This window comes from Sphaerodactylus townsendi, linkage group LG04 (genome assembly GCF_021028975.2).
Source record: "Sphaerodactylus townsendi isolate TG3544 linkage group LG04, MPM_Stown_v2.3, whole genome shotgun sequence".
Lineage (NCBI taxonomy): Eukaryota > Metazoa > Chordata > Lepidosauria > Squamata > Sphaerodactylidae > Sphaerodactylus > Sphaerodactylus townsendi.
This window is the reverse complement of record NC_059428.1, coordinates 51,101,025-51,126,771: the sequence shown is the minus strand read 5'-3', so window position 1 is coordinate 51,126,771 and position 25,747 is coordinate 51,101,025. Positions and strand designations below refer to the sequence as shown.

Below are 25,747 nucleotides of genomic sequence, written 5' to 3'. Positions count from 1 at the left end.
AACCAAACGCCAATACAACTTTTAACAACTCAATTAACCTAGCTGGGAAATGTATTTTGCGGGAGCTAAAATTCTCACCCAAACCAGAAGCAACCTCTCTCCCCCTAATTTTTCTTCCTCTACGAAGACACTACCTACCAATGGTAAAGTGTTTCGCTCTGCTTTATTAGAGATGTTCTGAATGTGAAAAGATACAATGGTTTCAACTTGTCCCTTCAGTACAGCTTCTGCAGCCCTGAGAAGACAAAAAAAAGAAGAAGTCTGGAGGCCATACTATCTAAGAGGGCAGAAAAATATTTGGCTTACTTGTAAATCATAAGGAGCAATATATTTTACTGTTCGTTCATGCTCTACATGTTCTGGATCACATTGAAAAAGACACACCAATCTTCAGTCACAATTAGGATTCAGTGGGTAAAAGAGTCTATCAATGCCAGATTGCAAATAGATTTTCACTGGCCTTCCCTTCCATCAAATTTTAAACTTTTATTAAGAGATATCGAAGTATTTCATCATTTTAAAAGTAAGATTTTTAAAGCTTTCCTACATGCTTACTATTTCAGCGTAGAAGACCACAGTTGTTCATGCAATGTAGGCATACAAGCAATTATGTCACCATATGCACTTGCAATACAATAAACCATTAGAATTAGCTGCCATTTCACTGTGTACTGATGGCAAAGACCCACTTGCAATGCATCAAACAAAGCAAGAACTGCAGAAGAATGTTTCCTTATACAAAAATGCCCAGTCTCATATCTTGGGCTAAACCTGAAATTGCAGCTATGTTCAACGGTAACTCCAAGATCTACTTACTTATTGGCCATCTCAGTTGAAAAGACATAAACCACTTTGGTTGGTGTCTTCTGCATGCTACCTGGCTCTGACGGGGCAGCCTGACCATGGGAAGGTGTGGAAGATCGTGGGACTGAGGCATTTGAAGGAGCCATGGAGTGTGCTGAATGCTGGGAATCCTGCGATTTTGCATGATCAGAAGAGCCAAGGTCTGGAATGAAACATTTCAGTCCTGAAGCACAGAAACTATTCCCATTTCTCTGAAAGCTTACTTTAAACAGAGCAAATCCAGAGAAGTACATTTGTCAGTTTATATGTCATTTTTAAAAATAGGTGCCCCTTTTTATGCCACCAGCTATGTCAAGTTGTTTTTCACCAGGTATACAACCTATTACATTTTATAGATTGTATTTTAGAGTATTTCTAAGGCTTCTGCATATCTTTAGGAATAGCATTCTCACACAATACAGTGTGGTAGGTTGATATGTAACTTTCACTTCACAAAATTCCTGAAGATTGACTAAGCAGGAGAATTGCACTGTGCAAATTCCTGCCACAGATAAAACTATGGCATCTTTTACTTAGTTTAGTTCATTAGAGCTGTTTTAAAACTACATATTTTGAAGGGAACACATTCATACCAATATGAAGGTGCCCTCTTGAACTATTCAATAAGGGAAAAATAGCATGTTTCTGTAGCTGTACAGTAGGGTACCTAGCTATCTCCCTGATAGAAACATACTGGAGTCATTCAACTCTGGGAGATTTTTCAAAACCATCAAAATATTTATTTAGGATCAAAAGACTAGAACATTTTAGTTACGTGAATTCCCTTGCCACTTTGAGAATAACATTTACATATTTAAATAGATATTAACTTCCACCATGAACTCGAAGAACAAGGGACAGGTTTTAAGGCCAAATAAGATAATTTCTGGAGCCTTTGAGAAAGAAGGCGACACCATGAAGCAACATAGCACCTAATTTGAGGTTTCCATACTATCCTTCGCAAAATATCCAGGCATGCAAATCGTTTTGCAAATATTAGATGCTAGATAAAATGAGAAATCTGTTTCCTAACTGTTGCAGCAAGCATCCTGTCTTGTTTTAAGATGCCAGAGACTAAGTGTCGCAAATTGGTACAGAAAATGTTATTTAACTAAACCATAAGAGATGTTACTGTGAAAACTATGGCTACAAAAAGGAACTGCCTGGCTCAAGAAGTAATGGAACACTGAAGTAGATACGCCAGTACTGTCTCATTCAAGCAGGTGCTAGTTGCAGGAAAAGGGGATTATTCCCACACAATTCCATTACTGATATGTTTCTGTGGTTGTTTGCCCCCACATGGGTAATAACTACACTGGCTTGGCTAAAATCATGACCATTCAAATAATGGCACCCACGTAAGTTCCCACACTGAGGCACCAGTCCATGCAAAAGAGTTTCAATGTAAGTGTCTCAGAGCCACAAGCTAAAAAGTAGCTGCCCTAAGGTACTAGGAACACTTTCTCCAATATTCTACATGTTATAGGACTTTGGAGAATAACATTAGATCTGCGTTCCAAAAGTTTCTGGGAAGCAACACTGTTAAATCAGATAGGCCTTCTACCTCAGTTAAGGCTACATTCCAAGTATGTGGCAATGTAGCTACCTTTTACTAGCTGCAGATATCCTCGCCCAAATTGTAGATAATGCCAATTTCACTAAGCCAGTAGGCACAAGCACTATCCTTCTGTACAAGATTTTCACCAGTGGAAACAAATGGAAGTGGGGTGGAAGAGAAGAGAAGAGTTTTTGTTACCACACACTATATGTCCTCACTGAGACAGAAAGCAGAACATTCCCAATTGGTCTCAATCAACTGAACAGAGGACATATGGCCATGTATACTTCCAGGGATGCAATAGAATTTCAATAGCAAGACTTTTGCTTCCCAAGCTATTCCTTCCACTATTCCATTGAAACTCATTTTACTTCACAGCTTTTAACCCATTCCATTTCACAGGCTCAGGCAGCAAAGCTGCATCAGTCCAATAAGAGCTATTAATTGAAATCCATCGTACATAAGAATTAAAATCTAATCCTGGACTTGAAAAGCTAACCTAAAGAAGCTTGAAACTTGCCGCTGCTTTTTATTTTGCATGCCGCTATCAGTTACAGAAAATAAAATACATGCACAACATATCAATTATTAATGTCACCCCAGTATTTCAAGTGTGGCTTTAAATATATGTCAGTAGCAACCCATGCTTTCCCCAGGTGTGAAAAGAAGCCTCTGAATTGGATTCCATGGAAGGGATTTCTGTCAGCAGGGCAGGCCTTCTTCACCTCTCCCCTCTAGCATATGTCCAGAATGTTCCTTGAAATGCTGCCCCAAAAAAGCATGAGGGTAGAGTGTGCAGCAGAAAGAGAAATCAACAAAACCAGTCCTCCTCCCCTCCTGTTCATGGAAATTTTCTATAGGATCCAGCCATATAGGCCTGAGGGAGAAAACTGCTGCTGCTGAGGACAGTTGCTGAGTATACCCATAACACAAGTTGGGCCCCATGGAGACTTGATCCTTTCCATCACCCCCATCAAACAGCTAAAATTAAAAGCTCAGAAAAGCAATCATTTTTATTAATAGTTACTAACTAGAATTTACAGTCCTTTTTCAGGAGTTCAAGGCAAGTCAAAATACTACAGACAAGAAAAGAATGCTCTCCCATTTAGTCTCAATCAAAATCAGCACCCATCAATATTGCTGTCCCTTCATATATATGCATACCTTTGATTTCAGCTTCATCACTGGGAGTTCCAGAATCTCTCTGTTCAAAGGAGTCTGCTGAAATGCTCCTCTCCCTCTTTCCTTTCCCCTTTGAACCATTGCCAGCTCCATTCTTCAACCCCATGCTTCCGCCTTGTCCTGGGAGCACTTTCGGTGTGTGGCCCCCACTCTTGGGGTCACAGGGAGAGGGCTGGGATTGGCCTGTTGAGCCTCCCTGTTTACCCGGGTTGGAGAATTTAGAGTCCAGCTGGGGGTTACCAGATGGGGACATCACTGTAGGGGGACGTACCATCACCTCCTGCTTTGATTTGGGACTACTGAAAAGGAGAAACAAAACGTAAGAATGCCAATCCACTCAGCAGCTGCCGCATCCTCAGCCTCTTTTTCATACATTGTGGCAGGCACCAACAAGTCATCTGCATGCTTTGCATCATCCAACTACTATTTCAAAAATGTCTTGAAATAGGTACTACCCTGTTAGAAGTATCAGTACCTGAGGAAAAAGCAAGGCTGACGCTACCTATTTCCGGGGAACTAGGCAGTCACATGGCAATCTATCTCTGCAGCTTCTGTCAATAAAGACAATGGTTTCTATGTACAAAGACATGCTTCACACGAAGGCCAGCTCAAAGTAAACAATCACAATATCACCCATCTGGATTCAAAAACAGTTCAACTATCAGAGAATTCAAGCTAACCTAGACAACTCTGTATGATGACTATGACTTAATTTATGCACATATGATTTTCCATTCCAAGTTTACTGTTGAAATGCAAGAGTAGTAAAAACAATCCAATTCAGTCACTTTTAAATGGAAGCTAGATGCATGATTTACATATTTGCCATCAGAAAAAAGCAGAGTCATAAAATAGATTTAACTAAGCTCTCTGCCTCATGCAAGGATTGCAGAAGTGGTGAGAATACAATTTAGAGCTGATTTATGAGGCACCACAGATAGGATTCAAGATTAACTTTCACAAGTGAAGGGAAAGTGTTAATTCTAGTATTGTTAACGTTAATTGGTTAGTTAAATCCCATTCATTATATCCCATTGATTTAATATTGTTTGAGAGAAGCCTCCCTACATTTCAGAGTAAAAGGAATGGTAGAGAAACCATCTAAATAGAGATCTAAACAAACACAAGCTTGCCCAAATATTACAATTCCCTGTGAGCAGGGAATATTACAATTCCCTCTTAAATGTGTACATCACTGATCATTCATAATGTATGGCTCTGCCCTCAGTCAGGATTTGCTTAGTTCGAGCAATAAGGCAGAGGAGACCAAGTTTTAAAAAGCAAAAGAAACAGCCACACAAAACATTAATGCATTTCGGTTATTTTAGTCACACTGCCCCCATCACCAAAACTATTGACTTAAAGGACTCTGCATGTTAACTTGCAGGATTTGTAAAAACCACTTTGGGCCACCCTGTACTCTCTTCGATGGGAGAAGCCTACTTCCACCTAAGTAGATAGCACTTCCTTCCTGTTACAATATTCATTTCTCCCATCCATGAAGTAGCAGCTGTCAGGAAGACTGATCTGTCACCGCTCCTCAAAAGTTCAGACAAATCAGAAGTCTGCATAAAGTGCCCAATGAATATACAAACATTAAGGGCTGTGCATCATCAATTAGTTTCCTCTTCCAAGAAAAGTGGCAGAGAAACTTTGGTCTAAACAGTAAAAAATATGAACTTTAACAGGACACTAGGACAGACCATGCTTGGTGGAATAACACACAGAAAAAGTCAGCATGGGAATATGCGTTCTCCCAGCTCTCAGACTTCAATAAAATTAGAAGACAAAGCTGATATGACAGGGTCTCCAGTAGTTCAAGTGTAGAAGGGAAATTTCCCTTCAAATGCCACCCTTTTGGAACATTTGTGGAAAAATTAAGACTTACTTTTGGGCATTTCCTGATGGGGAATTTCTCACTTTGGGGTTACTGGAATGCATTGACAGAAATCCTAAGCACACAGCCACACACACTGACTGGTTATTGTCAAGTTCCTCTAGGGTGCCTGCTATTGCTGCTGGCAGTTTTGAAGCACGTTCTGCCCAGTGCTTTCCTCAGTGCTGTCGATATGCTTGTCTTTTTCCTTTTTTCCTCTCTCCGTTGTTGCACTGGGCCTTTCCGTCTTGCAGCTCCAGCATTCTCCAAATGTGTGACTCCTGCTTCTGTGAGGAAGTCTCGCATCTCCAGGGCACACTGCACCAAACCAGCCAAAGAACAGCAGACTAGTAAAAAGAACTCTCCAGTTAACTAAATTAGATCAATCAATACCTGATTATTCTTCCAGCTTTTAACTGGAAGAGATGAGACGTACTCAGCTAAATAGAAGTTGCATGTACATAAACAAGTTAAAGTAAATGTTTCAGATATTTAAATCATCAGGTGAACTTAATCAAACAGATAAGAAAGAGAAAAGTTTCCCTGTAATCAAACCCAAATCATGCACAAACACAAAGCAGCAGGGCAAATGTTTTGATAAGTCTGAGCCTTCCAAAAAAATGATAGATACCAGCCAAAGCAATAACATGTAGTTCTAGATTTTCAAGACCAACCCTAAAACTAGATTTTAGCATAGGCAAGAAATACTTTGGTGCAGTGGATGGCAGAACTGAAAGGAGAGTTTTTTTGCATGGGGGTGGCTGGGGAGAGGGGCATTCCTAGTTCCAAATAATATTCGCCCAGGATCACAAATTGCTTCCATAATTTGGCCCAAAGTTCATGGCTGCTACTCAGTGCTCTGAAATCTTTGAGCAGATCACATTTTCCAATGTCTACTACCAAGTATATTTAAAAACACATTTACCATGGAAATTCAGAGACACCAGGCATCATGTCAGGTGTAGATTTTTTTAAAGCCGTTTGATCACAGTTACTAAAGATCTAAAGTATTTTGTCCTTCAGGCAAAAGCATTCTGGAATAATTTTGTATCTTGTCTTTCATAGCAAAAGCAGATTTATTGCTAATGTAGCACTAGATAAATTTTACTCAAAAGTGAATATTCCTTTCATAATTCAGCAAATGGTTTGACAGGTTCCCGCATGTTAGGAAGAAGCTACTGTTTTAAGGAAACAGTATTTTAACAGAAAGATTTGTTGTGAGCAGATACCATTGAAAAATCAAGGAAGTATCTGATATTCCAGTAAGACACTGCAAATTATGAGACCAACTAGGCATGACAGCAGATTATTGGTACTGAATTTTGTCTCAGTGTTACACCAATATATTTTGATGAGATTATTTTGGTACCCCACATCATTTTGGAAGAACACCACTTACCTACAGTAAGAGACGCTTAATGGTTCCTACAAGTTTGCCAGAGAATTGCTATCTTTATTGCTTTACACATAACCAACAGAGAGGTTTATTGTTTTGCCCATGGCAAAGAGCAGAGTGTGCCAATCAAACCTATTAATTTTAGACAAGTCACAAGACATTTACTAACTCGGATTCTCAAGAAAATAGAAACAGTTCTGTGCCCAAGATTAACAATGTTCTTCACATGTAGTGTATACAGACAACACCTGAGACCTTGTTCTCACAAAGGAAACTGCCCTGAGACCTGCACCTTGGTAACATTCATGAACACTTCCTTGCACCCCCTCCCGCATAAAATCATTCTAAGAGTGGACTGAAAAACAATATCTAGCAGGGAATGCCATGAATTATCAATGTCAACATGCAAGTACATCATATACTTGTCATGTCTGCTTTTATTCTTGACTAATGTATACATCGTTTATTAGAGTCAATAAGAAAACCTTAGCACTGACCACCACATTATATGGACTTCAACTTTGTCAAGCATTTGATAAACTGGACTTTTATAAACTGGAAACCTGGGATGAAGCCATGTGAAATTCTGAATTTGGAAAAGAGAATCAAATGCCTAGGTATAGGATGTAAGATGCCTGGCTTGGCAGCAGTACACATAAAAATGACTTCAGATTGCAGTTCACTGCAAGCAGAATTTGAGTCCAGAATGTGATGCAACTGAAAAAACTGGTTCGTGGGATTTTAGTTTGCATTATTAGAAACTCAGCATCCAAGACACAAGCCGTAATAATTCTTCTCTATTCCACGCTAGTTAGAACTCATCTGACTACACTTGGGGGAATGTCAACTAATTGGAATGGGTTCAGAGGCAGAAGCAACAAAGATGCTGGGGGAAGGGGTTTCCTTGAAAGCCCGAAGACGTAAGGTTGCAGTAACAGGGTATGTTTAGCCTAGAGAAGACTAAATGGAGACACAGTTTATGCTCAACTGCCTAAAAGGATGTCCCACACAAAAGGGCGAAGACTTGCTCTCTTCTCCCCTAGAAGGCAAGAATAGCTCACATGGGTTTGTTATAGGAAAACTGTTTAACCTAAATATTAGGAGCAGAACAATAATGGGATCACTGAATGGTGGGAGAAGTGCTTCACTTAGAAGTCTTCAAGCAATGGCTGGACAACCATCTCTCATAACCTGTATTAGATTGTTCTGAATTGAGTAGCAAATTGGACTACTGGTCTAAAAAGACTTCGTTCAACCCATGAATCCATTGCTTAGATCCACCTGGGCACTCCCACAGATGGAAGAATTTCCACCCACATAAAGAGCATGACTTTCTCACCTCTCTGTTCCCATTGCAGTCCAAAATGTTCTCCAGTGGGAGGGAGTCATACCCCAGGGATGACAATTCTTTTTGCTACAGAAATGCTCCTGTGAATCCAAGCTTAAAATGAAATCCAAGCCTAACATGCATGAAATGGGTGTTTTTATATGTGCAACTACAGCTATTGCAAGTCCTTTTTTTAAGGACATTACAGGTGAAAACTGAAAGACAAACAGTACTCAAAAAGCAATTTTTCTACTAATAGACTACTTCAACCAGTCCTTCAGAACATTAAAATTGCTTGATATTTGGGACATATTTGTACAAAATACTAGATCCTTTATATCATGTCAGATTTTGCTACTGTTTTTCATGAAAACTCCACAGAAGTGGATTTTCATTCCCCACTGCGGGTTTTTATCCTGAAGATAGCAAAGCTTCGTTTGCTACCCTTACTTTACTGCCATGTGATGGCTAGCCTGTAAGTTTAAAAGTTTTTTTCAGTAACAAATATTTCAGTCAACTTGAGAGTGCATGTCCTTGTAAGTCCTCTCATCTTCACTTCTACATGCAACTTACCAGAACTCCACTGTCACAACATGATGTTGATCATCCTAAAGGAGACCCTTTCAGAAACCCTTTGCATACAAATAAAGACTTCCTGAAATAAAACAAAAACTTTTATAAAGAAAGATCCACAGCGAAAGAGAACCTTCCCCACACATGCCCCAGCAAGAAAAATACAAAATTATGTTAGCACAGCCATACAAACTGAGTGGCTCGGTACATATTTAGCAATTTGTCTGTGCTTCTTTCTGCTACTTTAGAAGACAGTAATGGGCAGGAGAGGCAGTTGCAGTTGCTAATTGCTAGTCACCTGGGCTACATGGGGAATGCCCCCTCGTAAGTAAGCATGTGTAACCATAAGGCAGAGCATCAAAACAGCTGGACTATCCTTTAATGGAACAGCAGAAAGCTATGAAATCCTATGAACAGAAAATGGTGCCATAAACATAATAGTATTTCCAGGATGTACAATACTAATGTCAGCAAAATCTTCTCTGCCCTACATGTATTGAACATAGTAAGGTGCCCTGCGGTTCTTTTATATTCTCTCGTTATTGATCCACTAAGACACAAACTCCTCTCACTTGTTTTAGTAGCAACCAGCAGCATGAGCAATGTAAGTAAAATCCTGGATCTACGGCAGAGGTTAGTTAACTGAAAATATGTAGTTTAGATACTTGAGCTTAAAAGTAGTTAACTGCTGTGGATTATCAAGGTTTGCAGAGCAATTCTACCCAAGTAGACTGTCTTAGCTGACAGTCTCATCTTGGGGCTTATAAGTAAGCATTGAACAGTACAACTATCCAATTACGGCATAGTTCAAGAGAGGTTAGGTTAATAAGATTTGAAAACATAAATTTACTTTTGGTATCCAAAGACATGCTGCAGCTAAAGATACTAACATTATTTAAAAATGGAGATTTGAGAAATTAAATGTTTTTCCCTCAAAATGGTGTATCCTCCACTACCATTTTTACAGGAAAGTGGAATCTCCAACATAATACCAGAAATCCATCAAATTATCAGAATTTGCATCCTCTCATCATGTTACTTGCTGACATGGAGCTCCATGGCATGATACACTATGATCAGAAGCCTGGTTCCCAATTCTAGCACTTTCTTGGTAAGCCTTAGAAAATACAGCACAGCCTTTCACTTCGACAGGCTTCATTAATGCAGTGACTTTTGCACTGAAACTGAACACATTTGTATGTTCGGAGACAAACCAAAAAGTTCTGAGCAAGAACTATTCAGAATTTAGTATTTCTTTCTTAAGACACTACCCCTTCAGCAACTCAATTATTGGATGCCCTTTTCTCCTATCCATCCTCCAAGGAGTTCAAGATGGCATTCATCATTTTCCCCTCCTCCATGTTATCCTCGCAATCATCCCGTATGGAAGCTTAGGCTGAGGGACAGCAACTGACTCAAGGACACCCAGCAAGTTTCATTTATTTATTTTTTCCCCGCCCTTTGTAACTGTCTTATGGGAAAATGGAAATGTGAAACTAATCCACATGACTCCAGTCTATTTCTACAACACAGCATTGGTGCTAGATTGCTGTAGCTGCATTGGAGCCAGGTGTAAGTGCAGTTTCCATATAGCTTTTTCACAAAATAATTGGAGAAACTACACTTGGAAAGGTAGCCCAACTATATGGTGTTTCATGAGTATGTAGTACTTAGCTGCTGCAACAGTTTGATAATTTCTGCCAGAAAACGTCAAGCAACATCCCCAATAATGGCCCTTCCTTAACATTTTCATGTAATTCAATTTTATTTGTCCAAAACACAGTCAGAGAGAAGAGTACTTTTAGGAAATCTATGAAACAATAAAAGCCAAAGAAAGAAGGCAAGAGTTTAACCACAAACTTCATTAACATGAGAAATCAACAGCAAACAGGGATGCACACAGAATTTCTCCTCATCTTGGCAGTTACTAACGTCTAAAAGTAATTTTCCCTGTTCTCATAAAAAGGTGGATAATAAGTAGGCTAAAATCTAATACTACAAAGAGAGTATACAAGTACAGAGTCAGAGTTGTGTAACACAAAATGTAGCTAATGTTCAGATTATTACTGAATGTAAAAGGCACAGAGGTCAGAATAGCAGCAGAAGTCACCTAAAAATAGCTCAAGCACAAAAAGGAGAAGACTCTTTCTTAATTATCCAATCAGCTCCAAAAGGGCAGATATGAACATAAATAAACTACACATTGATTAACAGGTACCCACTGTTTGTCAATATTTTAAACTGGGATTTAAAAAAAAAACCCTGAAGACTACAGACTTTTAAGGCCAGGCACCCATACTTAACCCCTATATGGGAATATGGGGCCCACTGAGTTGAGGCATGCCCATCAGAGTCACGACATTTGAAGAACAAAGTTAGGGCGTCACAGGTGTCAAGGCCAGGACTACAGGAAGAAGACCAGACAACTATGGACAAGATGAACCACCCCAAAGATGTACCGAAGTGATTGCAAGGAACCTAGCTACACAGAGAATGGTGGATGCAAGGGAACGTTTGTCCATGCAGAAAAACGGTAGACAACGGGGGAGGGGGGAGAAGGGAGTCAATACATGTGGCTGCAACTGCATACGCTAAAAAAGGAAGTGGAGGATACCTTTGCCTTGATGTCCAGCAGCCCCCCCCCCCCCCCGCCCTCAAGGAACAAACAAGTGGTGGCTCTATAGAAACTTGCAAACTAGCACTGCCCTAAGGAAATGTAAGAATTTGCCCATAACTGGCCAGAATAACACATTTGGCACTAAAGATTTGGCACTGAAAAAGTGTCAGTGTTTCATTTTGTTATGATGGGATCATAGAAATTAACGTTCCTGAAAGGATTTTGTTGAAATGTTTTAAGGGGCAGAATTGTGCAAACATAAAACCATGGTATGCTTCCGAAAATGATATGGCACATGAAAGCCCAGGCCCCAGAAAAGGTTACCTCGGATCCTACTATTAAAAATACCTATCAAGAAAGATTGGTATTGCCATGGTTGCTTGTTTCCCATATGAAAGATCTTGACCTCAATAATAATTCCTTAACTGCCAGATCACTACTGATCATTGCCTATTTATCGGGTGCTTTTTTCAATCTTTTTTTCTTAAACTGGTAAAAACAAATTTTGCTTATAACTACGAACAGAGCAAAATATTGTAAAACCCTGCAGATGATAAAGGTTCGCACTGGATATAACATTGGTCTTACCCGTGAAGGGGAATTCTCCATTGAGCAATTATTGTTGGCATCTGGGTGTTGTCAGCCTACCATTCCAGGAAGGCAGAGTTGAAAAAACTTCCCAGGCTCCTCTCTGTGCTGTGGCTCCGCCCCTTCTCCTGGGCTCCAGTTCTGGCTTCTCCATGAAGCAGTATCAGCTGAAAAATTCTGTAAAAGACTTGACATTTACATTCCAAACTCGCTTTTTTTTTAATGCAAGAGCAAAAGCCATTAGTAACCAGTTAAAGGAAGTCTTGTTGGAACAAAGAGGCCAAGGGGCTCCACAACAATTATATCCAACACAAAGAGAGGGACCTCCTGGGCGTTAACCCAGAACAACAGAGCTGTTTATACTTATAACTATATATATATAAGAGGAGAAAATTCTAATTAATCTTGGAGCAGGTTAGGCCAATGGGAGGGGCAGATGTCATCAATTGCTCAATGGAGAATTCCCTTTCCAGGTAAGACCAATGTTATTTCTCATTTAAGGCAAGATGACATCTAGGTGAACTCTAACGTGAACTCAGTTTAAAAGGTGGGTGAAATCCTCTCAATGACATGATGAAGGACTCTCGTCCATAATCTGCATGGCGCAAGAGACAATTCAGCCTATGGTGCCTGACAAAGGGTGGATAAGGGGACCATGTTAGAGACTCTGAAGTTTCAATACAGAATTTTATTATTCTCCAAGGCAGGAAGCATTGCAGACAGAGTGTACCATAGTCCCTACTGGGACCACAGTAGCTTTTTTTTGTACCCTATAAGCCTCACCTAATACATTTCCCTCAAACACTTACTGAAGTGAAGGGATGATAGTTTTCAACCCTATTTATAGTTTGGAAATAGATAGACATGGGAATCTGATGTACAGATTCCCTGAGTTCTGAAAATTAAGAGAAGGCTTTTAAGGTTCTCCTCCCACATCTAATGTATGTCAAATTTTTTACCTCCTTAGGAGATTATTTTGTTATTAGGACAAAAAAAAAAAAATTGGGCAGACAAATTTTTCTGGCATTTCCTATGGAGGTAGAATTATTTCAGGAGCAAGATTGTTACACCCTTCACAGACACACAATGGGGACTGTAGGACATGTCCGAAACACTGTAGCGTGCTACAAAATAGTGCTACTGTTCTTAAGAGAAATTTCCATTATGGACAAATGGTTTTCTAGTCAGGGCATGCCAACCCCACGTGGCCTCCATTTAGGAAGTGATGATTAACTGGTCTATCTTTCAGGGCAGCACCTAAAATTATCTAACTATGTGGATTAGCAGAGTGGGAATGCTATCCTTCCAGTCCCTAGGTGTACAGGCGTAAGGGCTGCCATTAGTCTGCAGTAGAGTGTCAGCTCTAAGACCTGATTCTATACCGTCCCTGCAAAACCCTAAAACATCCGAGGTTTAGGTTCTACTGGGAGTCCTCTCTTCCTCAGCATCACCCTAACAAAACTACCTTCAGGTTGGATAGTAAATTCTTTGGTGCGGTTTCCTAGAACCAAGTATAGGTATTTAAGTACAGTTTAGGTCCCTGAGACTCTAATTGCTCGCCTTTCAACCTCCCAGGTGGTCCAAGGTGGGCAGCTCTGGTTCAGTGGAAATGGGTCCCTATTTGTGATCTCTATGCTGATAGGAGTCTCAAAGGGAGTTTGGAGTGCTACCCAACACCTGTAAGATGTTGGTAAAGCCAAAGGTCGTCTGAGCCCTGCAGGGCTACCAAGATAGCATCTACTCTCTCCTCAGAGTCTTTCAAAGTAGTCCTAGGAATCATGGGAAAAGGAGGAAAGTGCAAATTCTGTGAGGCCAGCTGGAGGGACAAGGCACATCCATATTCTCTGCCTCAGGTGATGGAATGAGACATGAATCTAGGAAGTTTTGTTCAGATTGGAGGCAAAGATCCAAGACTGATGTTCCAGAGTTAGGTATCATTTGAAAATCCTCTGTTCAGCCCTCCCTGGATGGATGCTCTGCTCAACCAATCCTGCCTGAGCGTTCAAGTTCCCTAGATATAAACAAACCAGTAGGAGCTACACATGAGTCTCAATACTAGAAGATTAAAGGGCTTCCCTTCTACCAAAATCCTACTTGGACCTGGACCCCCTTGTCTGTTCAGGTAAAACTTGGCTAATAGAGTATTTGTCTATCCCGGATTCGAACCTTGCGGATCCTAATAAAAGATGTTGAAAGCGTCTCAGTGTGTGGTGCCATAATTCCCAGCACATTGGAGTGAGGTATGGTCTCCCTCATTTGGCCATTGTCCCTTGGATTGGAATTCCCTCAGTGTTGCTTCCCAGCCCAGTAGACTGGTGTCCGGGGACCTCTGTTTAGTGGCTGCAATCCTGAAGAAACCGTCCTAAGTTTAAAATGATTTAACCTGATCCACCATAACAGAATTTCAGCTTGTGGAACTTCCGGAATCCCACCACACCTTTATGGCTGGGGTTTGTAGGCAATGAGATCACACAAATTGTGAAGAGAACCTCTAGGAAGCCAGTCCTGGATCTAGATCTTGCCCTGTATGGCCTCTAGGAAGTGCACCACCATTAGACCATCAGGCTTAGAGTACAGTAGAGAACATCTGTTCTTATTGTACAGGATCTAAGAGTTATTTTGGCCTTCAACATTCGTTGTTTTTTCGGAGAGGACTGGGAATTTTACAGGAGGTGTAAAGATTGTCCATGATGAAACCTAAATGTTCCAATCTCATTGAAGGATTTAGTGAACTCTTGGATTACAGTGACAAAGAGAAACCATGACTCTCTGGGACCTGGGATGGTCTCACAAGGTGTATTTGTAGTGCCTATGTATTCTGATGTCTCTTTCCACAGGTAGCATTATGGATTAATGAGGAGTTTGGAGAAACTTCGAGGGGAGAGGACAGTGCAGAGGCCAGAGAGGAATTTGTCTAGCTGGAGAGAGTCTACTGATGGATCTCAGGAGTTTCTATTCTATGTTTCAACCTTACCCAGGCTTAGTTGACATACTTCAAATCCAAGTCGGGATGCACTCCCCCATTTTTCTCAGGTACGTAAACAGAATGGAGATAGGCAGCCCCGTTCTCTCACTCCTGTGGGACTGGCTCCACAGCCTCTATTTTTTAATAGATGTGAGAGATGGCTTCTAATTTCCTTGATCTCTTTTCCAGAACTTTTGGACCAATGGAGACATCATAAATGCGACTTGGGGTAAGGAGAGGACTCTAATACATACCCTGATGTTACTATTTCCAGGGACCAAGGCATCCTACGTGATGCGGGGAGAAACACCAAATCTAGTGGAATTTAGAGTCTGCATTTGCAGTTGGCATCATGCATGGATTGTCTTATTGGGTATCCGGTCTTTTTTTTTTGCAGGGTGGCCTTCCCTGGTTCCAGTGAGGCTGACCGAGAAAATGTCTCTCTTTTAAAACTGACTGCTCTGTTGGGAAAAGAAAGAGGTGGGAGGGATGACTTTTTGTAGTAAACCCGCGATGTAGTTTGGAAGATGCTTTGGTTTTCTCTTTGGGATCGACCAGGAACTTCGTTAAGTTCCTCCGCAATTATCTTCTGTCCATGGAGGCGCAGCCCAGAGCCATAGCCTTGGACCGCTTAGTCCAGTCACCAAACCTCAGCCAGAGTAGAGTAGCTGGCGATGTAGCCACTAGAGCCAGGAACTGGGCGAAGAGTGACTGAATCAAGGTGCGTCAGCTGCAAAACTAGCTGCCTAAACGTTCTATTTCACCCCTTCTCTGGCAGGATTTGCTTGGGCTGTAATTAATTCCCAGCACTTTTCTGGCCTGAGTCAAGGGCTCTAGGATCCTTAGAGCTGTAGCGGGGCTCTAATGGCCATAGCAGCTCGCCCGTCACGCTCTTTTACCAGGTGATCAGATCTTCTGTCCTGCATGTCTTTGTGATTTAGCCTCTACCATCCTGGAACCTGAGCCACGAGGACTGTAGAGGCTATACTGGGCCATCTATAATGGGAACTTAGAAGAGTATGTTGTAGCATAAGCAGTTAAGTCAGCCACAATTCACGTAAAATGGGGAGAAACCTTTGTGGCATAGGTTTGTCCCATTGATTAGTGACCTGAGTTTCAAATTATTCCTGGGAAGGAAAAAATCCTTTAGAGTCAGGTGAAGTGGGAAAGAATTCACCACACCCTCATGCAGGGGTAGTTCACGTTTAGGAGACCCTTCGCTTGCTTTGCGGCCTCTCCGAGATGCAAGGCAACAGATTTAAGATGAAAATCTTCCACTTCTGAAGTAGGTGAGAGATTGTTCCAGTAGCTCTCATCTCCTCTATATTCCTCCCCTGATCAGAAATTATCTCCCCCTCCCTCCTTACTCTAGGTCTAGGCCTTGGGGAGTTCTCCAGTGGAGCTCTGGGATTAGTTTGGTTTTGGTTTGGAGGCAGCTTTGGTTTGCTAAACGGAATAGCCCTTTTATTTTCTCTATTTAGAATGCTTGCGTCTGGAGTAATGGAGCTGAGAAGGAGAGGGACTAGGGGACAGAGGCTCCATCTGTGATTTATAAAAGGTTAACATCCTCTCTCATCCTTGCAGCTACTCCTGTTGGAGGCTCCTTTAATAAAGACAAAAAATTTAGAGCTCTAAAGGAGGATCTTACCCTCTCCTCCACCAACATTGGGAACTTCCACCGTCTCTCCTCCCTTCTCATTTTGCTCTATATTAGGCATGTTGGGGGATCTGACCTGGGAGAGCCAAGATGCGTTGGCGGACTTGTGCAGGTGATAGCATTGCAGCCATCTGCCGATTTTATGCATGCTTCTGGAGGCTGAGATTGCACAAAATTGAAGATAGAAGCACAAGGTTCCAATTACCCCAGCAGGGGATGCAGGGAACTTCCTTGCCTGCACGAAGCCCTCCTGGGACCTGGCTGCCTTCACTAATCCTCTTGAGGGACAAAGGTTCCCACAGAGGCATTGCAGAGAGGAGAGGTAGAGGGATGATCAGCTTTGCAGCTGCTGTAAGGTAGTCCAACCCGATCAGCCTTGAGTGAAGAGCCTCAACCCGTAAAGGAAGGCTAATCTCTCTCCCCAAACAGGTAGAAAGTGGTCAAAGAAAACTTTCTCCAGTAAAAAAAAATTAGATAGTAAGGTGGCTCCGAGGCCACCATGCCTACTCTTCCTAAGGCAGGGGAACAAGCTGGGAGCCAGGAGAGAAGACCACAGCACAGAGGAGGAGCCTAGAGTTTTTTTCTTGCTTCCCTTCACAGATGGTAGCTGACAAATACCCAGATGTCATCTTGCTCAATGGAGAAACCTTTGTTTACAGGCACAATTCAAAGTACCAATCTAAAGCCTGAGTTGGGGTCAGGGTGCATGAAGGACCTATGTACTGTCCAGTCCTCCCGTAAAAAATCCTCTTCTAAATCTGTGCAGACAAGTTACCCGGAAACTAGAGTTAGGGCCTTTTTAGTGGTAGCATTCTGCTGCCAGGGGACAAAGATTATTTTTAGCCACATTTCTAGATGAAGGATTTTATCTTTTTGGCTGCTGTTTTGATGGTTGGCTTCTACCCTGAGGGCTGTTTTATAGAAATTGTTCTAGGTTGCTGAATATTGTTTTATGCCCTGGAGGGCTCTTGGCTTGTTTTTACACTGGTAATTTTAGTAGTACTTTTTAATGGTTTTATTGTTTTCACTCTGCAAGTCACCTTGAATATGTCACTGGAGAGGCAGTATATTTCCAGTGTGGAGTACCACTTTTAACTTAGGGAGAGGTTTTATGTCAGCAGTTGCTACTGTAACATGTTCAAGCTACACAGACAAAGCTGCCAACTTGTGCTGCGACAATATAATCCAATGCTAGGAAGCAGGGCAGAGCTAACAAGCTAATTTGAAGACACTGTACAAACCATACTGAAAAATCATTGAGAATTCATCTTATGCCATCCATAGTAGATCAAGATTTTTGACAAAGAGAAACCGATAACACTACCATATATTCTACATAATTAAAATTCCTGCAACTGGATTTGTGAAGTCAAATTCCCATGTTTACAATATAATTTTATATTAATGTAAAAGATGCATTCTGTAAAATTCCTATTTAATCCCTGCTTCTCGTACATTGGAATAGTTCTCTTTTAAACTCAATATATATTCAGACAAAGCTGCTCTGTCTAGAAAAAAGCACACTGAAAAGTTTTCCAGAACTAAAACATAAGTTACAAGACATTATCTGGGTACATAAAATCAGAAGTTGCAAACTGGACAACTTCAGCCATTATCAACTTCAAATGGTCTCCTACACCAGAAATCTAAAAAGCTGGATTCAGTGACATACTGGAGTTACAATCTATGCAGTTAATATTCTATGATCACAGAGAGGTTGCCTAGAGATTTTAAGCCTCCACAGGACTCCGGGCAGATGGTACAGGGGTTATTTATTTATTTACATTATTTATAATCTGCCTGTCTTGCAGGGACTCAAGGCGGATTACACAAAGTTAGTCAGTACAGTTAACAAAACAAGATATTCAGTCACCAATGCAGTAGGACTTTAGAAGTCTGAAACCACCACACAGAACTACAGGACAGCATAATTTGACACATTAAGCAGTACAAAAATTACATAATAGGATCCTACATAAGGCAGGAGCCACAATAGATAAAGCACATGTTCAGGCAGTTCTTGAGTTTGTTCATTTACAGGCTGGCACCTGCAAAAGCCTCTTCTGACCTGAGCGAAATTGTCACAGAAGAATGGGAAAGCCAAGTCCATGAAAGACTTTGTATGTGATGGCCAATACCTTAAATTGAACATGTTAAAAAAACAGGCAGCCAGTGGAGTGACTGCAGAATGAGAGTAATTTGCATATGCTCTGCGAGATCCAAGTTTGAATCTCCACTCTGCCATAGAAGGTTGTCGCGCGATCGTGGGCCACTTATTCTTTCTTAGCCCAACCTAACTCATAGGATGAATGTTGTAATAATAGAACAAAGGAAGAGAACACTGTAAGCTACGTTTGGTTCTCCACTGAGAAGAAAAGCAGGGTATAAATATTTAAATAAATGGTGCCAAAATATAAAGAAGTTATATCAGTGATAAACTCAGAACAGGATCGCAAATGAAGAGTTCTTTAAGGGAATATTCAAAAAAGTAACCCCTATGTAGGCAGCAAAGTACTAAAAGAATATACAAATGAGACACAGAAAATTGCATGGCAGCTTGTAAAAATAATTATATGAAAAAAGCAGTGGTTGGAACTTTATCTTTTGTGCCACTCCACCAATTTCTTAGCCTGCCATATGGACTGACAGGGATTAGCACAGTTCTTCAACTGATTTATTGATGTGCATTGCAATTACCCAGCAGCTCTGATACCTAAAATTTTCTCCAAGTGAACTCGGATCTAACCTGAGAGAAAATTCAGTTTACAGTATTGCTATGTTTTATACCATTGTTTTGGCCGTATACAACTGAGAGCACCTGGGAAAGAATAATGAACGATTTTTCAAGTTCTGAACAAAGCCAGAATTTTTAATTCAAATTACCGGACTATGGCTTTCCATTTGTTCTGACACTGATAGTCCGTGCTAATCCAATCTCGTCAGATCGCAGAAAATAAGCTTGGCCAGCCCTGTTTAGTACTTGGATGGGAGACCACTAAGGAAGTCTAGGGTTGCTATACAAATGCAGGCAATGGCAAACCACCTCTGAACGTCTCCTACTTTGAAAGCCCTGGAGTTACAATAAATTGTATGTGACTCAATAGTGGAAAAAAAGCCCTTCAGATTTATCTACATGTTCAGATTACATGTTCATTGAACAGACTAAGATGATTCAGACAGTCTATACAGCTGACTTGCCATGGAGTACTTTAATGTGGCAAAGACTTTTCTGTGGCCCCAACCGCAAAATAATCAAGCTCCCTCTCCTTACGGGTATACTTGTTTGATTTTCTTAGGACAATATATCCACCCCCCAAAATGTGTAATCTCAAATCAAGTACGAATACTCTAGCATAATCTGCAGAAATCTTGCTGCAGTTTCTGCAGATCTAGAAACCCAACTAGGAGCTGGGTTTCCAATCCTTATCAGCATGACTGGAATCACAACATTTAATTTTGATTACTTCTATCAAAGGCCAGTTTCTTCACAAAATAAGAGCATACAGAATATCAGCAAACTCTTTGTTTGCACTCTTAGATCTAACTTCATCTGTAATACCATCCTACCTTCAAATTTATGTGACAGCAACTTAGAGAATTTATTTACGAGACTCCTACAGAAGAGAGGACTCTATACAGCAATATCCATCTTGATTATGAGTACTTAAACTATTCAGCACAATAAGATAATTTGAGACAGCTATTTGGTGGGAAGTGGTTCAGTCAAGCTGTTTAAAGTTCAGGAATGACAGCTACCTACACAATGTCTAAAGTATTTCTTGTTATAGAATTAGTGAAGATACACAAAAGAAAACTGAAGAAAGAAGTTAACATTCCTTCCCACTTTGTCAGAGACACTTACAGCCTAATTCAAAGGGGGGGGGGGAGATAGAGCAGCAGCTGTGGACAGTGCTGTGGTAGTGCACCCACACCGCCTCCAGTGAGGTTTCGAGTGGCATGAGAAGGGAGAGTTTTTTTTAAAGGCTACCTGAAAATTCCAATTGGGAAGACTGACTTATGCCACATCTTTTGGTGGCATAGGCTGACTGGTGGGATAAGGGGCATTCCAGGGCTGGAAGTAATTTGGGAGTCAAGTGGGAACCTAAGTCCCTTGGTGTGCATGGCACTGGTGGCATGGGTACTGGCACAACACTTCTGCCGCATCCAATGCAGCTTCAGGCCCCCCCTTCTTCTGCCACATGAAACCTCACTGAAGAGGCCGTGGGTGAGTTGCCACAGTGCTATCCCCGGTCGCCACTCTACCATCCCCCTCCCCATTTTGGATTGGCTGTCAGAATGAGTTTTTGGTGTCTTCTTACATCAGTATAATGCCATAATCCTTCAAAAAAAGAACATGCTACAAATCTATAAGTGGCAATTAAAGTTGCAATGTCTAACGTGCTCTTACGCCTATTTACAAGGAAGTCCCACATGTTACGTTGATCTTACTCCTCAATGTTTACAGAATCATATTCGCCTTTATTTCATTTCATTTTCACATTTAATTTATATCCCGCCCTCCCCTGGAGGGCTCAGGGCGGCAAACAACAGTAATGAACAAACAATAAAGCATAGCATAAACAGCAACAACAATAAATCGTAATACAACAATACCATAATAATGGATCACAATAATATATTATAAGCAATAACCAATTATATCAGCTAACACATGTGCAAACACAATGTAGCCTTAACTGAATCAGACCTTTGGTCTATCAAAGTTAGTACTGCTTATTCAAACTGGCAGCAGTTTTCCAGGATCTCAGAGTGAGGTCTTTCACATCACTTACCACCAGATTGTTTTATATGAAGATGGCAGGGATTGAATCTGAGACTATCCACATACCAAACAAAAGTGTTACCATTGACCCACAGCCCCTCTCCTTCAGCTCTATACTGTATACTGTTATTATCTAATAAAATAGTGTCTCCTCTGATTGGCAGAAATCTCTAAGTGATGAGCTTTCCCTTCCTTAATCTGAAGAGGCTAGACTTCATAGGTGTCAAACTCGCAGCCCTCCAGATGTTATGGACCACAGTTCCCATCATCCCCTGCCAGAATGATGCTGCAAGGGATGATGGGAACTGTAGTCCATAACATCTGGAGGGCCGCAAGTTTGACACCTGCGGGCTAGATATTTCCAGACCCTTCTGCATCAGAATGTACACTTCATTCCTGATCTATGCCCCTATACACAAATTTATAAATCCCTGTATACAATCACACAATTTTTTCAGAAGTGCAGTGTTTCTCATTCTAGTCTTGATTTCTAAATGTGAAAGGACTTTTGCACAACTGAAATGAAGACAACTACCAGATTCTGACCATATTATGCACATATCTATTAGCCTAATTGTATATGTATTTAGCCAAAATTTCTCAATGATACCTGCTTAAAATCTGCAGACTCTGAAAGATTTAAAAATGGGAGTACTGAACAGAGATACACCATTAACTCAGCTAAGAAAAAGGCCAACTACAACTATCTGGGTACAAAACTCAATGGGGACTGGCAGCCTGCTTGTTAAATAAGCATATTTCTTCAATAACTAGTATCAAAGTTGTCCTAAAATTGAATAAATTGGAATCAAACAGCGGTACAGTAACAGAGAAATTTCGCACATAAATGGTTTACAGGTGAACAATCAGCAATATAAGACAAAATAACATTACCACCTCAAGGATACATAGGGGAAAAGGAGACAAATTCATAGAAACACATGAATTATTTGGATCTTATTTGCTGATTATTTGACAGTAGGTAAAAAAATGAAGATGTGTATTTTTAGAAGGGTAATGTTCTGATCAGTCATAAACTCTAGGAGCCTTTAACTCCAAAGATACATGAACATACCAAGCTGAAGTGATTTTTCAGCTACTTCCCATTTCCCTGCAGCTTCCCATTCTCACAAAAAGTCACCACTGAGTGTCAAGAGACCCTACAGAACACCATGTTTATGGAGGTGGAGTGAGAAGGAGGACACCACAAGAGTACCCCCCCTTTTGTGAAGATTACACTCATAGAACAGGGAAAGAGATCAATTCCAATGAAGTTTCTCCCCTCTAGAAGTTCCTCAGTCCCTCAATAGTGACATTCAGGGCTGATGGAAGAGGAAAAATCTATTGGGCAGGGGAAATACAAATGTGTACTGGGCAGAGGAAATACTGACATAGCTTTGGATTCAGCCCTAATTCTAGAGAACTAACAGGGATATGTTTCCTCTCTGTTGTCATTTTCCATCTGATCTACTTGGAAACCACTACATTCAGCCTTTAAAAGATACCAGCTCCTGTTAATATAAAATTTAAAGTGAACACTCTTAATTTAAAGGGATGAAACCAAATAAAAGCTATATTTTATGATACAATTATAGCCATACATGCTTCTAAACATGTACTTCCCTTAATGGATCACCAAGACTGACAAGAAAGCAAGATAAATTTTCAACAAGGATTCTATACTTTAAAAATTGCTGAACGCGATTAGGAAAGGGAAAGTCATCTACTGGACAAAAAAAATGTTCATACACTACCCCTTTTCAAGTAGGGTGCTAAAAGATCCTCAATGCTACTGTTAATTTTATTATTTTTTTGGAAATCTGCATCAAGAAAATAATGTTCCCAACAGTTTTCAGTTGAAGTGGAAAATACGTTTAAAATGATAACTTTACCAGCTCTTTGACATAAATGGACAAAGGGCTTTAAAAAGCAGCATACACAGACATAAAGTGCAATTTTAAGCAGAGTTACTCCAGTCTAGGTCCACTGAAATCAATCCTTGAGCAGCAACTTTTCTTAGGATTTCACTGTTAGTCTATCAGTAGGCACAGAACTGTTTTTAAAAGGCTCCGATTCTGTTAAGACATTCACTTCTTGTTGTATCTGCAACATTTACGTCTCCTTTCAAAATGAGTTCTCAAATCAGTTCATATTTTTAGAAGGCAATTAAAACACACAAAAACTACAGAACTAGAAATGGGTAAATTCCCCTCAGCTCAATTTGGAATCAGCTCTGTATACCAGACCTTAGCAAAAATCTTGGTAAACAAATTAGCTTTCCCTAGCTTATAATGTTGGCACTTGCATGGTTACTGTCCCCAAGGAATCATGATCTCCACTACCAGTCATGGTGAACAGCCACTTAGAAATTACCCCTCACACTCCCTCTCTAAAAGAACATATATCCCCAAAGAATATATACCCAGGAACTAGATTGTATGCTTCTCAACATTTTATTACTCAAACTCTCTACATTAAGACCTGGGTTAGCCCCCTCCTCCCTGCTGATTGTAAAGGAACTATACAGAACCCAATATAGCCTATGGCCGTGATGGCGAACCTATGGCACACGTGCCACACATGGAACGAAGAGGCCTCTCGCCGGGCACGCGAGTGCCCAGATCTCCCCCTCCCCCGAGCAGGTCGCCGCCGCCATTCCCCCTCTGCCCAAGGGAGAAGGCAGCCACCTTCTCCCTCAGGCAGAGGGGGAATGGTGGCGGCGTTGGCCTGCTCGGTGCCGCCTGCTCTCCCGTTGCGGCAACCTGTTCGGTGGCCTCCAAAACTCCAGCCTGGGTATTTTTTTAAGCCGAGAAAGGGACCTTTTCTCCGCATAAAAAAACCCCAAACAAATGCAGGGGCTGGAGTTCCCCTCTCTCTCTCTGAGAGGAAAAGCTGGAGCCCACTTTTCTCTGAGAGGCTACCTCTCAGAGAGAGAGGGAGAGAGTGGCGCTCCAGACTCCTTTGATCCATCCACCCCACACCTCCATCAAGCTTTCTCTGCCCATGGATCACAGAGTCCATGGGCAGTGACAGCTTTCCCATCCACCACCACCACCACCCCAATCCCCATCAAGCTTTTATGGATCACAGGGTCCATGGCCTGCATCTGTGTCTGGCATCTTCAGAGGTATATCACAGAGGGAAGTCACAGAGTGTATCACAGTGTGTAACAGACTTCCCTCTGTGATACACTTCTGAAGGTGCCAGACACAGATGCAGGTGAAATGTTAGGAGTAAGATCCACCAGACCATGGCCACACAGCCTGGAAAACCCACCAGAACCTTTAAAACCTCAATATTCAGGTTAAATTGCCGTATTGGCACTTCACGATAAATAAGTGGGTTTTGAGTTGCAGTTTGGGCACTCGGTCTCGAAAAGGTTCACCATCACTGGCCTATGGGATACAGCTCAGGGAGACTTCAACCTTTGGAAACAGGGGAGTTTTGCAACTTCCGAACTTGTCTAAGACCAGGAAAGCATCCTAAATGAGCTGAAATTCAGGCAGAGTCCTCTTCTAGTTACTTACACCTATGATTCCTGGAGGCAGAAACAGGGCAGAGCAGATGGGCAGGAAGACCAACAACAAAATTCCATGGGTCCTGGCCACTCTAAGGCATTAATACTCACGTGTGGCTCTCATGTGCTCAGAACTGTTGCCCAGTGTGACACCCACCCCCTATTCCAGGAAAATTGGGAGGTCATTATCAGGTGGGCTTATGGTGGCAGATGGTTTGCACCTTTTAACAGCTGTAGCTGAAGGAACTAAAGGATGGGTAAGCTCTGAGCCTCCCTGAGCTGCAAGCCTTGTGCTAGGGATTGAAATAAAGGGCCCATCCACTCTAGTAACTCCCCCCACCCCACACTCTCAACCCAGAGCTTGGGCAGCTATCAGGAGGAGAGCAAGCTAGCTGCAGACAGGGAAAAAAACACACCCAACATCACAATGACAGCCACCTGGCAAAAAAACAAGCTGGCCCCGGGGGGGTTGTCATCATTTTACACCTCCCTTCTTTTCTCTACTGCCTCTGGGCACCTTGGCAATCACGTGTGCCGATCTTATACACTGCCTGTACTTTAGCTCATTCAAACAGGAGTTCCTACCTAAGTTTGGTCAGTGAAGCTCAGGCATTACACTGTTCTTTTGCTCCCAAAGGTGAGATGCTTTCCAAAACAGTACCCTTTAGGATACCTCAGGAATTCAACTGAAAGCCTTTTAAAGCTTTCGTATTTATTTACGTTTTTATAGAATGCTTTTTTTCAGGAGAGTTTGCTCAACTGAACTATTACTGAATGCTAACTGTACATGCCTAGAATCTTGTTTTATATTCCCATCTGAAGAACTCAAAGGCTCTTTCAAGCATTATAAGCTGGCCAGATTCAT

At 41.3% G+C, this 25,747-nt stretch overlaps 1 protein-coding gene across 7 annotated transcripts in view; it reads right to left on the bottom strand.

The window, feature by feature from the left end:
- BCL9 (BCL9 transcription coactivator) overlaps positions 1-25,747 on the bottom strand; it is a 115,533-nt gene that overhangs the window by 9,793 nt on the left and 79,993 nt on the right. For 4 of the 7 annotated variants that reach the window (XM_048495162.1, XM_048495164.1, XM_048495163.1 and 1 more), the window contains 5 exons: positions 8,756-8,837; positions 5,472-5,777; positions 3,566-3,882; positions 817-1,006; positions 139-235 (listed from right to left, as the gene is read on the bottom strand). In XM_048495162.1, coding sequence (XP_048351119.1) covers positions 139-235; positions 817-1,006; positions 3,566-3,882; positions 5,472-5,524 — 657 coding nt within the window. In that variant the 5' untranslated portion in view covers positions 5,525-5,777; positions 8,756-8,837. Of the gene's footprint in view, positions 1-138; positions 236-816; positions 1,007-3,565; positions 3,883-5,471; positions 5,778-8,755; positions 8,838-25,747 lie in introns of those variants that run through there. The other 3 variants (XM_048495166.1, XM_048495165.1, XM_048495167.1) reach the window with 2 other exon arrangements.